Here is a 13756-nt window from a genome sequence, read left to right on the forward strand (position 1 = left end):
TATTCACATTTTATTGTTACAGGATAGTTTGTAAATGTAAGTATTTTCATAATTTAATGTTATTTTTTGCATTAAAACCAAGACAAAAATTTGAAGTTGTCATTATTTATAGACATAATGTCATGTTTTTTTCACATCAAACCGAGCAGAAAATCTGGAGTCATTCTTTTTTGTAGGTTTTTATGCTTTCATTTTACTTGAGATCATATCAATCTGTATGTGGAACCTGAACTAAAATGAATTTGACAGCCTTGACTATGGAATTTTTACACTTTGCAAATTCATCCCACATTGGAACCTTTGGCGGGCCAAGTTTGGACCCAGGGCCGCATGTTTGAGACCCCTGGTTTATAGGATACCATGATAGTATTTTACTGGTCCGGCCCACTTGAGATTAAATTGGTCTGAATGTGGAACCTGAACTAAATGATTAATATCTTCAGTGTAATTTTTGCATTTAATAAATTCATCCCAGGGCCCAGACTGGACCCTTTGGCGGGCCAGATCAAGTCCCCGGGCCGCATGTTTGACACCTCTGTCCTGGACAGACGTGATGTGAAGCAGACTGTCTCACCGTTCCTCCAGCGGTTCAGCTCATTCTCCAGCCAAGTGATGGTGTTCCTCAGGGTCTTGTTCTTCTCCTTCTCCCTCTCATACTTCTGTTTCCACTGCTCTGCCGTCAGCTCGATGTTCACCGTCACAGTGTTCTTGATGGTCTTTGCTCTACGTGCAGAAACGGCAGCTTTTATATTCCACTCTGATGACTTGTTTGTACTCTAATCAGTCCCTTACACACAGCGTTTGTGCATTTTTACACACATCGACTCACCTCTGTCCGAACATGAGGGTGGATTTGGTTTCAGCCTCATTAAAGGAGGAAGGTGAGCAGCAGATGACGATGGTGGTCCGACAGTTACCACCCAGGGAGTCCTGCAGAATACGGGTCATCTTGCTGTCTCGATATGGGATGTAAGCCTAGCACACACACACACACACAAAAAACATGTATAAACATAATGACTGAACATTATCTGGACTTTTATGGACGTGTGATTTACTAAAATGCCACAGGTTTTTGTAGGGTTTATCTTGTGTGTTGTGCATTCATTCCTGGACACCTATGAATTCTGGAGATAATACTGGAATACTCTGACAGCAGGAAGCAGAAACACAACAGTCATCTGAATATTCATTTCTACCTCCAGCCTGCCTCATCCCTCTGTGGTGCCCCACGTTGGTTTAGACCAGGGGTGTAGAGCTGCAACTAATTAATCAACTCAAAGTGATCCAAAAAAATCATTCAACCACAGTTCTCCTGAATCACAGCTTTGTTTCCTTCATTTCTCTGCTGTTAAACATTGGTTCCACTGTTGTGTTTCACACGGATGATTATTGTGACGCACAAAAAAGCTTCAATTCAGGAAAACTGCAATAGAATATTTCCCTTCAATCAATTTGAGTCGATAAATTGAATTGTGAGTTTTTGCATTCGCTTCAAGCACCTAACCGATTAATCGGTTGCAGCTCTACAGGGCTGTCAAACTCATTTTAGTTCAGGGGTCACATCCAGCCTATTATGATCTACAGTGGGCCAGACCAGTAAAATAATAGGATTTATTTATTTATCTGATTGCTTTAACATATGAGCCCTCTCGGACCCTCAGGTCCTCAGGTAGTAATCTCTTAACTGTTCCTGGAGTCCACACTAAGACCCGTGGTGAGGCCTCATTCAGCTTTTATGGCCCCAAACTATGGAACAGCCGACCTGAGGACCTGAGGTCCGCTGCCAGGGTTCATATTTTTAAAAGTAACTTAAAACTTATCTTTTTAGTCTAGCTTTTAATTAAACCCTTACTGTAAACTTTACTTTGTTGCTTGTATTTTATTTGCAACCGCAGGACAGTGGGGGGGTTTTGTTGTGAAGCACTTTGTGCTACATGTACCATGTATGAAAAGTGTTATAGAAATAAAGTTTGATTGATAACAACTTATACATAACATCAACTCCAAAGTTTTCTCTATGTTTTTCAGTAAAAAAAAGTAAAATTCCGTAATGAAAATGTTTACATCTATGAACTGTACTTGAACATAACATAAAAATATATGAACAACCTGAAAATTGTGAAGAAAATTAAGTGCAATTTTAACAATACTGCACCAGAGTTTACCATTTATACATGTGCGTCACAACGTACAGATCACAGTGGAGCTACAAATACACAAAACATTTAGGAACAGGCAGAATATTGGTACAATTCCACAGACTTCACTTAAGACATTTCAGGCTGTTCTTATTTGTTCAGGTTATTCAATTTTTTTGTAAAAGGCTGGTCTGTAAATGTAAACATTTTTGCGTAATTTTACTTTGTTTACACTAAAAGAGGAAAAAATAGCTTTTTTTTTATTATTTATAAGTTATTATGATAGTATTTTACTGGTCTGACCCACTTTAGATTAAATTGACCTAAAATGATTTGAACATCCTTGACTGTTAATATCTTCAGTGTAATTTTTACATTTCACAAATTTATCCCACGGGCCAAATTGGAACCTTTGGCGGGCCAGTTTGGCCCCCAGGCCGCATGTTGACACCTGTGGTTTAGACCAACTGTGGCTTCCTTCTGCACAGCAGCTGCATTTCTCCATCTTCAGCATTTCCCGTATCCACCTCCACTGCATCCACATTAGAACTAAAGCATTTGCATCCATATAACTCGTTCACCTTGTCAACTCAGATAATGTACGACTAAATAATTCCCATTATCCTCTTTAAGCACTACAATGGGACTGAATCAACTTCCGTGTCAATGTTCATCTTCCATCTTTCATACAGTGAGACAAGTTGAACATAAGTGTGACTTCATTTAGCCTGACGTACTGCCAGGTTCTAATCGAGCCAAGCAGCAGTAATGCTACAAACATGATGCAAGGCTCTCTGTGAAATATTAACATTAGATTTGCAATTTCAAACAGACAGAAAATAGATGACATTCCCTTTTACCGGAAAAAGACAGTGTCACATTCATATAACAGTAGTTCTCTCTCCTGAATGGTACAAGTCTACACTTGCATGAAACTCATCCAGTAAATACCGAGTATAATTGACAGAGCTCCAGTTTAGTAACTAAATCAGGGTTTCTGCAGGTATCAGCAAATCTAACTTTAATGCTTTTTAATGCCACTTTAAACACATTTAATGCCCATGTCCAACTGCAGATACAGTTTTATATATAGTTTTATATATACATTTACTGTCCACAGGCTTTAATCAGGTTCTGAATAGTTCCTCGTCCAATGACTTCTGCTGAAACTTGCATTTTCCCATTTTTCCCACATTTGCTAATATTCCCTCCGTTCTTTTGCCACAGCATAAACACACTCACAGCACGTTGCATAACCAAGCATACGGTGTTGTGACTTTGTGTATCAGCCATAAACAATAGTCAATTAAAGGGTTCAGCCTGTCAATCATCACACTATACTTCTGATCGAAATTATTACATGTTTATATAATAAAAATAAAATTGTGAATAACGATGCTTTTTTTCCATCAAGCGTATTTAATGTTTTAATGCCTTTGGACATCAAATTTAATGCTTTTTAATGCTAATTAAGGCCTTAATTTTCACAAAAATCTATTTAATGACTTTTTTTTTTAACATATTTTATTGTTCCATTTTTGAAATTTTACAACACAAATGTTTGGAACATAGTGTCAGTTGTCGTCCTGTATATTGTCCATTTTTTCCATCGATCTTCACGTTTTTTCCTGTAGTCTTATGATATACGTAAGTCTCTCCATGTTGTGAATTTCTTCCACACTGTCTCTCCAATTATTTAGGGTAGAGGGGTCCTCTTTGCACCATTTTCATGTGATGGCTTTTTTAGACGATGCCAAGAGGATTTTAATCAAATATCCATCCCCACTTGGTATGTCCTTTCCTGTTCAATGACCCAAATATAACACAGAACATGTCCTTGGTAGTTTGTATCCCAATATTTTTCCACGTTCTTCGCTGATATTATCCCAATATTGGGACAGTTTTGTACACTGCCAAAAACATGAGCATGACCCACATCCTGCTCACCGCACAGCCTCCAACAGGGCTGAGGTAATGACAGTGAAGCCTTTTGGAGCTTTGGTGTTATGAAAAAATCTCATGTTTTTCCAACAAAATATTTTCCAATTTCTGGAATTAGATGTAGTCACTTGAGTTTCACATATTTCAAACCATGTATCATCACTTAATTCTACCAACAGTTCTTTTTTACATTCATCTCTAATAAACAGAGTTGACTGTTTAATGACCCGGAGAAACCCTGTAAACTGATCATAATAATCTGATCAATACAATGTTTGACAGTGACATCCTACACAGACTGATAGTCTCAACACGCTGCTGTTGTTGTGAAACTATAGATGTGAAGGGCCTTCGTCGTCACTAAGCCACAGCTTCAGTTACACTTGTCAGTGTAGTTCAGTGAGTTCAGTGAAACGCTACCGCAGTTCAATGATCATTTGATATGTCAGTATGTTATTAGTATTGATAGAGCAGGATACCAGTCTGCTGTGCTTCTTTAGAACCCACTGTGCTCTGTCTCATCTGTGTACAATAGCTCATTTGTTTCAGACCTTCATAAATATATTAGGGCCCGTCAGCCGCAGGTTGTTTACAACGCAATAAGACACAAGAACAAACTGATCGTTGATCAAAGTGAAAACCGTGAAATCCCAACGAAGAGGCTAAAGCAAACATTGCTCAGAGGAAGTTTTATCTGCTGGAGTTGTTTGTGCTGCACAAAGGACCTTTAGATATTCTGACAAGGCCCTTTCACTGTGAGTTCGGTAATAAGCAGAGCGGTTTTCCAGACACACCGAGCTCTGGGTGGTGCAGCTGCTCAACAGTCCATGTTCAGCCTCTGTTTAGTACTTAACAGTAACAACAGTCACTTAAAATGACATAAAAACATCTGGGGAGCAACATTTCACCTGAGGCTCAAACAAACACAATAATGATCCAAATAAAATAGACGACGGCGGACAAAACACACCTCTCATGTTGTGGTTTGAGAAAGCAAATGGTTGACAGTAACTTCACTTAGGAAACACAGAAGTCAGCCCATTACAGGGATTAACGAGCATTTACAAACATTATGAATGCATGTTAGGAGGAACATTTGCTCATCTAATTAATTTCACCTGGGAGCGCACATTCTTCTCTCATTTATGCTGATAAGAAGGGACGTGTTATTTATTTGTAAAAAAAAATTAACCAGACATTAGTACTTTTTTAACAGTTCAACTGCCTTTTTGCTTCCCAATTTCATTTATTCCACATTGAAGGTTTAAAGTTTTTAAAAGTACTTTCAAGTAGGGATGTAACGATTACCGGTATAACGATAAACCGCGGCAAAATTGCAGACGGTTAGTATTACTGTTTAAATTCTAATTATCATGATAACTGTGTTTGATTACTGCACTTTTCTGGAGAAAACGCCTATGTAAAGATCTGCTTTTATGTCAAATATTTGAATATAGTTTTAGTTTATTACAATTTTAGTTTTCTATACCTAATATCTGGAACCAATATTCACTTTTAAAGTCTTTGAAAAGGTTCGTTAAGCATCTGTGTGTTATTATGCAATAATTATATACATTTTTCAAATCGAATTTTATATATTTTTGTGTTTTCTGGCCTTTTATGTTTTTATAGTAGGTTAAAGTGAAAAAATAATAGACAGATGATATAGATGAAGTTGTGCTGAAAAAACAGATCCCAAACATGGGTATAGTAAACATTTGTTTATATAGTATATAAAGGCAAAATCAGAAGGACTGAAAAACGGACAAAATAGACTCAGACCACTAAGGGTTAATATTTGAATGTTTCTGACACAGAAGGGACATTGTACCAATTATCTTTTTGTTTTGTTTTTTTTAAATACAAACTTGGTTAAATTATTTCAGTGTGGTATATCAGCACTTTTTGAACATTTTGAGCACAATTTCAATAATACCATGATAATAATGATAACCATGATAATTTTGGTCACAATAACCATGATATGACATTTTCATATTGTTACATCCCTACTTTCAAGTCAGACCTTGTACACCACACTGTCATTTGAGTCATAATAAACTCCTTTACCAAAACTCATTTATTTGAAGCCCCTTGTAGAAAATACTTATAGGAGACAGTAAAAGACTATTTTTCTGATATCGATTTTTATAATGAAAATCACACCAGTATGATGGAATTCTACTGCCTTTACACATCAGGCTGTATTTTGCATGTTTTCTTGGACACGGTGTACTGTTCAGTTGCCTGATCACACTGAAGCTGCACCTACCCATATTAGATCAGAGCCTTTACAGAAACTCGTTTTTAACTTGTTACTCTTAGAAGTAACATGTACAGTGGTGTGCAAAAATATTAGAACACTTGTCAAATCTTAAGAAACTGGTGGTTTATTTGTTCCCAGAGCCTGAATTTCCCTTTTTTGCCAATGCAAAAGGCAAAGGCAAATGTACTGAAAATATTTCACCAAAAAATTTATCAGTCCAGTCCTTTTTTAGGGACCGAGCCGAAAGGTAAGGCCCTCTCACGCAGTGAGAGGCCTTGCCTGCAAGCAAGGCCCTATTGTTTTTCGTTCGTTTTATATTATTATTATTCACACACCACTTTGACCTGGATTTTGACCCCCTGAACATGCACGAAAACTCACCAAATTTGGCACACATGTCAGGCCTGGCGAAAATTTGATAAAATCAAAAAATTAACCCCATAGGTGCCAAAATGGGCTCTCTAGCGCCACCTATGTGAAAAAAAACGGCAACTGCCTAGTGGCCAGTAGGAAGGTCGTACAGACATGAAACCAGTGCCAAAATTTTTGTTGGATCATGCTCTACAAATCATCCACTGACACTCATGACCTATCTGCAACAGGAACTTCGCAATATGCCTTTCAAAATAAAATTTCTAAAACTAACTCCGATGACACCGTTTGTGGTATTGACTTCTAAATAGCGCCAAAAGATAGAGTGAACCCTCCTTAATACAACGATTTCACACCTTTTCCATAACTGTCTTAGTTTCTTTTTTACAAGCCTGCAAAGTTGCGATGTTTGGAACTCATTTTTCACTTTGGAGTTTTTCCCCACATGTGACATATCTACGCGTTCACGGGACTCAGCACAACTCTCACATCCAAAAATTTTTGAGATAGGGTGTACGGTTATTGATTTATAACAATTTGTTTCTTTCATACTTTTTCCACTTTAGACTGCCATTTGACCCCCTTAACATGCTCCAAAACTCACCAAATTTGCCATGTATGTCATGACTGGTGAACACTTTCATACAATATCAAATTAACCCCTTGCATGCTAAAATGGACTCTGTAGCGCCACCTATGTACTAAAAAACACACAAATCGGCCCTAGCGGCCAGTAGGAATGTCACAGAAACATGAAACAAATGCCAAAATGTTGGTCTGATTGAGCCCGACAAATCATACACTGACACTCATGAGCTAACTCCAACAGGAAGTTGGCAATCTGCCTTTGAAAGTTACTCTACGTTTCTGCAATTAGTACTCAGTCATTCCAGACTTTTGAATAAAAAGTATACCTCACTCAATTCCCACAAGTCTGCAGAATCCAAAAGTGAAAGAATTTTTCAGATACGACCTACGGTATGGAATTATGGCGATTTTTTGAAGACTATGTTTACTTTCACTTTTAACAATGACAAAGTCCCTATAAAATTCTTCTTGGTGGGCACTGTCTATGGCTGTCCTTAGTGTAGTGGTTCATGTAGCTGCCTATGGAGCAAGAGGACCTGGGTTCAAGTCCCAGACAATCCAAACTTTTTTTTTTTTTTTTTCTCCATCTTAAAACAGGTTTTACTGCATTGTATTTGGATACTGGAAATTTTGCACACATTCAAAAGTACACGGAGTACATTTTTTCAAAATAAAACCCCAAATACCCAATAATACAAAATTTCTATTACATAACTTCTTTTCATTTTTATGATCAAACGCTCAACTCTTTGTACAATGTTTCTTCATTCAAAGTACTCTTTCTCACAGACACACATGCTCACACAATAGGTTTTTCCAAAATAAAAGCCTTAAATGTGAGACATCATCACTTTTATGCTCAATTATTCATACAATTTCAATTCATTTTTCAAACTGATTCTTTCTCTCACATACAAAACAAATGCACATACACACAGTAGGTTTTCCAAAATAAAAGTGTCATTTTAAAGGTGATGGTGGTTTCAGCAGAGGGTCGCTGGTGTTCTGTACAGATGTAAGGAGGACGGACACTAAAGGGTGGGAACTGGTATGGGGACACAGAGGTGTGAGTGGAGCTGAGGTGTGGACAGTCACGGGAGGCGGATCGCAGGGGAGGCGGAACGCCCGGTGCGAGGTCCCGCCCAATGCTGCTTGCAGCTTTAATTTTTTTTTACATTTTACTCTAATATTTAGTGCCCCCCGGCAACAATCTAAGGCATGGGACTCAAACTCCTTTCTTTCAGATTCCACCCGATTTGATCTCCAGTGGGTCGGACCAGTAAAATAACAACAGAGCAACGTATAAATAATGGCAACTGCAAAGAGAGATTTTTGTCTTTGTTTTAGTGCAAAAAAACCCATTAAATTATGAAAATACTTACTTTTATAAAACTATCCAAACAAAAAAGATATGAATAACCTGAAAAAACCTGAAAAAAAATTAAAAAAAAATCGGGTGCAATTTACAATATTCTGCCTCAACTTATTATTTCTACATGTGCATTATGGATCAGATCTACAAAGGCACTAACAGTGAGGAACAGGCAGAAAATTGTTCAAATTGTGCTTAATTTTCTTCAGACATTTCAGGTTGTCATATTTGTTCAGTTTATTCACATTTTATTGTTACAGGATAGTTTGTAAATGTAAACATTTTCAGAATCTAATGTTATTTTTTCACTAAAACAAGACAAAATTTGAAGTTGTCATTATTATAGACATAATGTAATATTTTCTTCACATCAAACTGAGAAGAAAATATGGAGTCATTATTTTTTTGTAGGATATTTTACTTCGATCATATTGGTCTGTATGTGGAACCTGAACTAAAATGAATCTGTGGAATTTTTGCACTTTGCAATTTCATCCCACGGGCCGGATTGGAACTGCATTTGGCCCCCGGGCCGCATGTTTGAGGCCCCTGATCTAAGGAAAACTCTAAGGAAACTCTGTGGAATGAGTTTCTGAGAGTGTGGAATGTCACTGGGGTTGAAACTCTCAGAAAAACACATCAACACAAAGAAATGCCAGAAAGATACGCTACTGTGATTGTTGCCATGGGGGGGCCACACTAAATATTAAAGTAAAATGTAAAAAAAAAAAAAGGACTTGACTGACAAATTGTAGGTGAAATATTCTCAGTACCTTTGCCTTTACCTTTGCATTGGCAAAAACGTGAAATTCAGGCTATGGGAACAATAAACCACCAGTTTCTTCAGATTTGACAAGTTGTTCTAATATTTTTGCACACCACTGTAGCTGCTGTGTCAGCTCACACATCACTAACACGACACCCTGGCTTTCTGTGCCCCCAAAAAATCTGAACAGGCTGCACTGTTTGGTTTCATTTTACAGTTTTCTTTAAGCAAGATGGAAATAACTTTGTTTTAAAATCACACTGAAAAATTAGTCTAAAGGGTGCAAAAAACAGGGGAAAAGAACTTGAAAATACAGCAATCTACCTCCTCTCAGTCCAAATCAATGAACTAAATATGAAAACAGATGAACCTGGGGTAGTTTCACGCCTCTGTGACGACCCTTTTCCAATCGTCTGTGTCCAGTGGAGTCACAATCAAACAATAATCAGTACTTTTGGCTGTCCATCACGTATCTTTTCCCCTGTACATGTCTGGAAAACACCTACGAGCAGCCGCACCCTCCCACCAGTGACTGCACTTCCTACAGCCTGAAACAGAGTCCAGAGAAGCGTGTTGAATTCCTGCTTCCACTCTGACCACATGAATTACAAATATGCTGGAATGTACAATGGACATTTTCCCCACTGATGCCAAGGAACCATCATACACTGCAACTTTGACACAACTTATACAATCAACTACAGTTCATAAGCAAACATTTTCAGTGACTTGTCAAGCCAACATTCAAGTGAACGGATCTCAGTCTTACAAACCTATAGAAACTCTGTATTAACCCTTTATTCGGCAAGTGACCATTTCTTGTCATTTTCAACACATCAAATAGAGGGTATGCACGTGATGTCACCGCGTAGCGGAAGTCACCCGCGGTTCCGCCCACTGAGTGGCACTGAGTGACAGCGTTGGCTTCAATCCTGTCTAAACTGAAGAACAATATTTAATAAACATGGGGAAGACCTGTTGTGAGACCTGATGTATGAACAGGTTCTTAAAGCAGTGGGAGCTATCGTTTTACAGACACCCAAAGACAAAGAAAAGAGAAGGAGATGGATCCACAAATCCAGGAAACCAAACCTAGATCTGTGGATCCTGTTTGGTGTCAGCTAACATTCATTCATACTGTATTTTTGGGTCCAATCAGACCTGAAATGACCTATTGTTTTGGCTAACGGTCCTTCTTAGTGCAGCTCTTGGTTTCATGATCAGATCTTTCCTGGTTTTTGTCTTCATTTTGTGATTGTGAACCTTGTGCTCCTACATGATTAGTAAACTAACTGAAACTGAGGCCAACCTAGTTTTACAAATACGGAGGAACTGGAGAATAAAGCCACGACAGAGTATTAGGACCACAGAAGAAAAGAAAAACACTGGGCACTACCAGAATAAAGTCATGAAATATGGATATAAAACCTGTAATTTTATGAGAATAAAGTCAAATACAAAAAGAATCAATGTTATGAGAATAAAGTCGTCATTATAGAAAAAAACTCATAATTTAACAAAAATGTCATACGTTTATGAGATTAAAGTCGTCATATTCCAACAATAAAGCCATAATATTACCAGAATAATGCCATAATTTAAACCAGGTGGTGTAAATCTGCTAATTTCCCAGAATCCAGTGGTGCCTGCTGGTCCACAGCAGTAGTATCTGTGTTGGATAAAGGACTGGATCTGAACTAGACTCAGTAAATCTGCTCAGTCCCAGTAGATCATGCATATATTCACTGGGGTCAGTCCAACTACTGGAAATGACCTTTGGATCAGCTGGTTCTGGGCCCTAGTTTTGGAGCCTTTGGATCAGCTGGTTCTGGGCCCTAGTTTTGGAGCCTTTGGATCAGCTGGTTCTGGGCCCTAGTTTTGGAGCCTTTGGATCAGCTGGTTCTGGGCCCTAGTTTTGGAGCCTTTGGATCAGCTGGTTCTGGGCCCTAGTTTTGGAGCCTTTGGATCAGCTGGTTCTGGGCCCTAGTTTTGGAGCCTTTGGATCAGCTGGTTCTGGGCCCTAGTTTTGGAGCCTTTGGATCAGCTGGTTCTGGGCCCTAGTTTTGGAGCCTTTGGATCAGCTGGTTCTGGGCCCTAGTTTTGGAGCCTTTGGATCAGCTGGTTCTGGGCCCTAGTTTTGGAGCCTTTGGATCAGCTGGTTCTGGGCCTTGTTTTGGAGCCTTTGGATCAGCTGGTTCTGGGCCTAGTTTTGGAGCCTTTGGATCAGCTGGTTCTGGGCCCTAGTTTTGGAGCTTTGGATCAGCTGGTTCTGGGCCCTAGTTTTGGAGCCTTTAGATCAGCTGGTTCTGGGCCTAGTTTTGGAGCCTTTGGATCAGCTGGTTCTGGGCCCTAGTTTTGGAGCCTTTGGATCAGCTGGTTCTGGGCCCTAGTTTGGAGCCTTTGGATCAGCGGTTCTGGGTCCTAGTTTTGGAGCCTTTGGATCAGCTGGTTCTGGGTCCTAGTTTTGGAGCCTTTGGATCAGCTGGTTCTGGGTCCCTAGTTTTGGAGCCTTTGGATCAGCTGGTTCTGGGCCCTAGTTTTGGAGCCTTTGGATCAGCTGGTTCTGGGTCCTAGTTTTGGAGCCTTTGGATCAGCTGGTTCTGGGTCCTAGTTTTGGAGCCTTTGGATCAGCTGGTTCTGGGCCCTAGTTTTGGAGCCTTTGATCAGCTGGTTCTGGGCCCTAGTTTTGAGCCTTTGGATCAGCTGGTTCTGGGCCCTAGTTTTGGAGCCTTTGATCAGCTGGTTCTGGGCCCTAGTTTTGGAGCCTATGGATCAGCTGGTTCTGGGTCCTAGTTTTGGAGCCTTTAGATCAGCTGGTTCTGGGCCCTAGTTTTGGAGCCTTTAGATCAGCTGGTTCTGGGCCCTAGTTTTGGAGCCTTTGGATCAGCTGGTTCTGGGCCCTAGTTTTGGAGCCTTTGGATCAGCTGGTTCTGGGTCCTAGTTTTGGAGCCTTTGGATCAGCTGGTTCTGGGACCTAGTTTTGGAGCCTTTGGATCAGCTGGTTCTGGGCCCTAGTTTTGGAGCCTTTGGATCAGCTGGTTCTGGGCCCTAGTTTTGGAGCCTTTGGATCAGCTGGTTCTGGGTCCTAGTTTTGGAGCCTTTGGATCAGCTGGTTCTGGGACCTAGTTTTGGAGCCTTTGGATCAGCTGGTTCTGGGCCCTAGTTTTGGACCCTGGTTGTCAGTCTGAATCCATGTATTTGTTTCAGGTCCAAATAGCGCTGGTCCCCTCCCCCCTGGATCAGGTCTGGATCCTCCATTTGAGTCCACATGTCAGTGTTCATGGACCACTTGTTCTTTGGTAGCTCGTACAGATCCATGTCCAGTCCAACTGTCCTTCATTTATTTTCAGATTTCCCATGATCCTTTTCTCTGGCTGTGTTTACTGCTATACTCCGTCATGTTGAGCAGGTTGGTTTAAGACAGTCAGCTGACTTGGAGGGGCGTGGCCTGGGGGGGAGTGACGTATGTGCATACCCTCTATATGGGGCCCATTTGGGAGTGATAGTATATGTGATGTTTATGAAGGATTTAGTGAAATGAGTGAAATTACAGCATGAAATACACCCTGTTCATTTAAAAATTAGAGTTAATTTGGTATGTCCATTTTGGACATATACCCAATGCATCTACAATCCATACTTAGTGCATTTTCTATAGCTTTATAACACTACGCAGTGATTCAGAGAATTTTAACCCATTTACCGACCATTTTGAAGCTATAAATAGTGAATATGAGTGATTTTTATCAGTTTATGACCTTGTAACAGTTTTATTGCATGCGTTACAGTTTTTAGTAAGTGTCTGCTAGGATGTTTTATGGAGGGAGACTGTTGTCATGGAAACCCACCCTGCCATCAGTAATAATGACGAGGAGAAGGATAACGATGTCCAAGTGTATTGGACTAAGGGGTGAATTTTGAAAATAATAAGTGTCCTTAATATTTTCCTGCTGCCAAATGGGAGTGTGGTATGTAGAGCTGATGCAGAATTACTCACCGTTCCTTCGGCCAAAGCAGAGATGCCGTTTTCCCAGGGACGACAGAGGACTTGTTGATGTTCTTGGCTTCATCCAGAACGGCTCCTTCTGCTCCTGTTTTACTGACCTGAAAACCACAAACGCCGCAACCTCAGCCAAGTCTTCAAACGTCAACACAGAATTATTCCAAGACAAGGACCAAAACCGTTTCAACTTTGATTCTTGTACCTTTTCACTTCCGGCCAAATCTACCAGGTAAAGTTTGCCGCTGAGCTTCTGTTCTGTCTGAGTGTTCTCCGTTTGACGTAATCAGGAGATACTGTGACTCTGGAG

The 13756-nt window shown here is 39.8% G+C and overlaps 2 protein-coding genes across 2 annotated transcripts in view; one reads left to right on the forward strand and one right to left on the reverse strand.

Annotated features, from left to right (window-relative positions):
• The window catches only part of LOC115437017 (E3 ubiquitin-protein ligase TRIM39-like), a 760370-nt gene that overhangs the window by 625700 nt on the left and 120914 nt on the right, over nucleotides 1-13756 (forward strand). The gene's annotated exons all lie outside the window — the stretch shown is intronic.
• The window catches only part of LOC115437010 (kinesin-1 heavy chain-like), a 54556-nt gene that overhangs the window by 21604 nt on the left and 19196 nt on the right, over nucleotides 1-13756 (reverse strand). Inside the window, 5 exon segments of the mRNA XM_030160065.1 lie at nucleotides 575-723; nucleotides 830-975; nucleotides 13444-13473; nucleotides 13476-13550; nucleotides 13652-13756. Of these exon segments, the coding sequence (XP_030015925.1) occupies nucleotides 575-723; nucleotides 830-975; nucleotides 13444-13473; nucleotides 13476-13550; nucleotides 13652-13756 (505 nt within the window).

This window comes from Sphaeramia orbicularis, chromosome 17 (assembly GCF_902148855.1).
Source record: "Sphaeramia orbicularis chromosome 17, fSphaOr1.1, whole genome shotgun sequence".
NCBI classification, from domain to species: Eukaryota; Metazoa; Chordata; class Actinopteri; order Kurtiformes; family Apogonidae; genus Sphaeramia; species Sphaeramia orbicularis.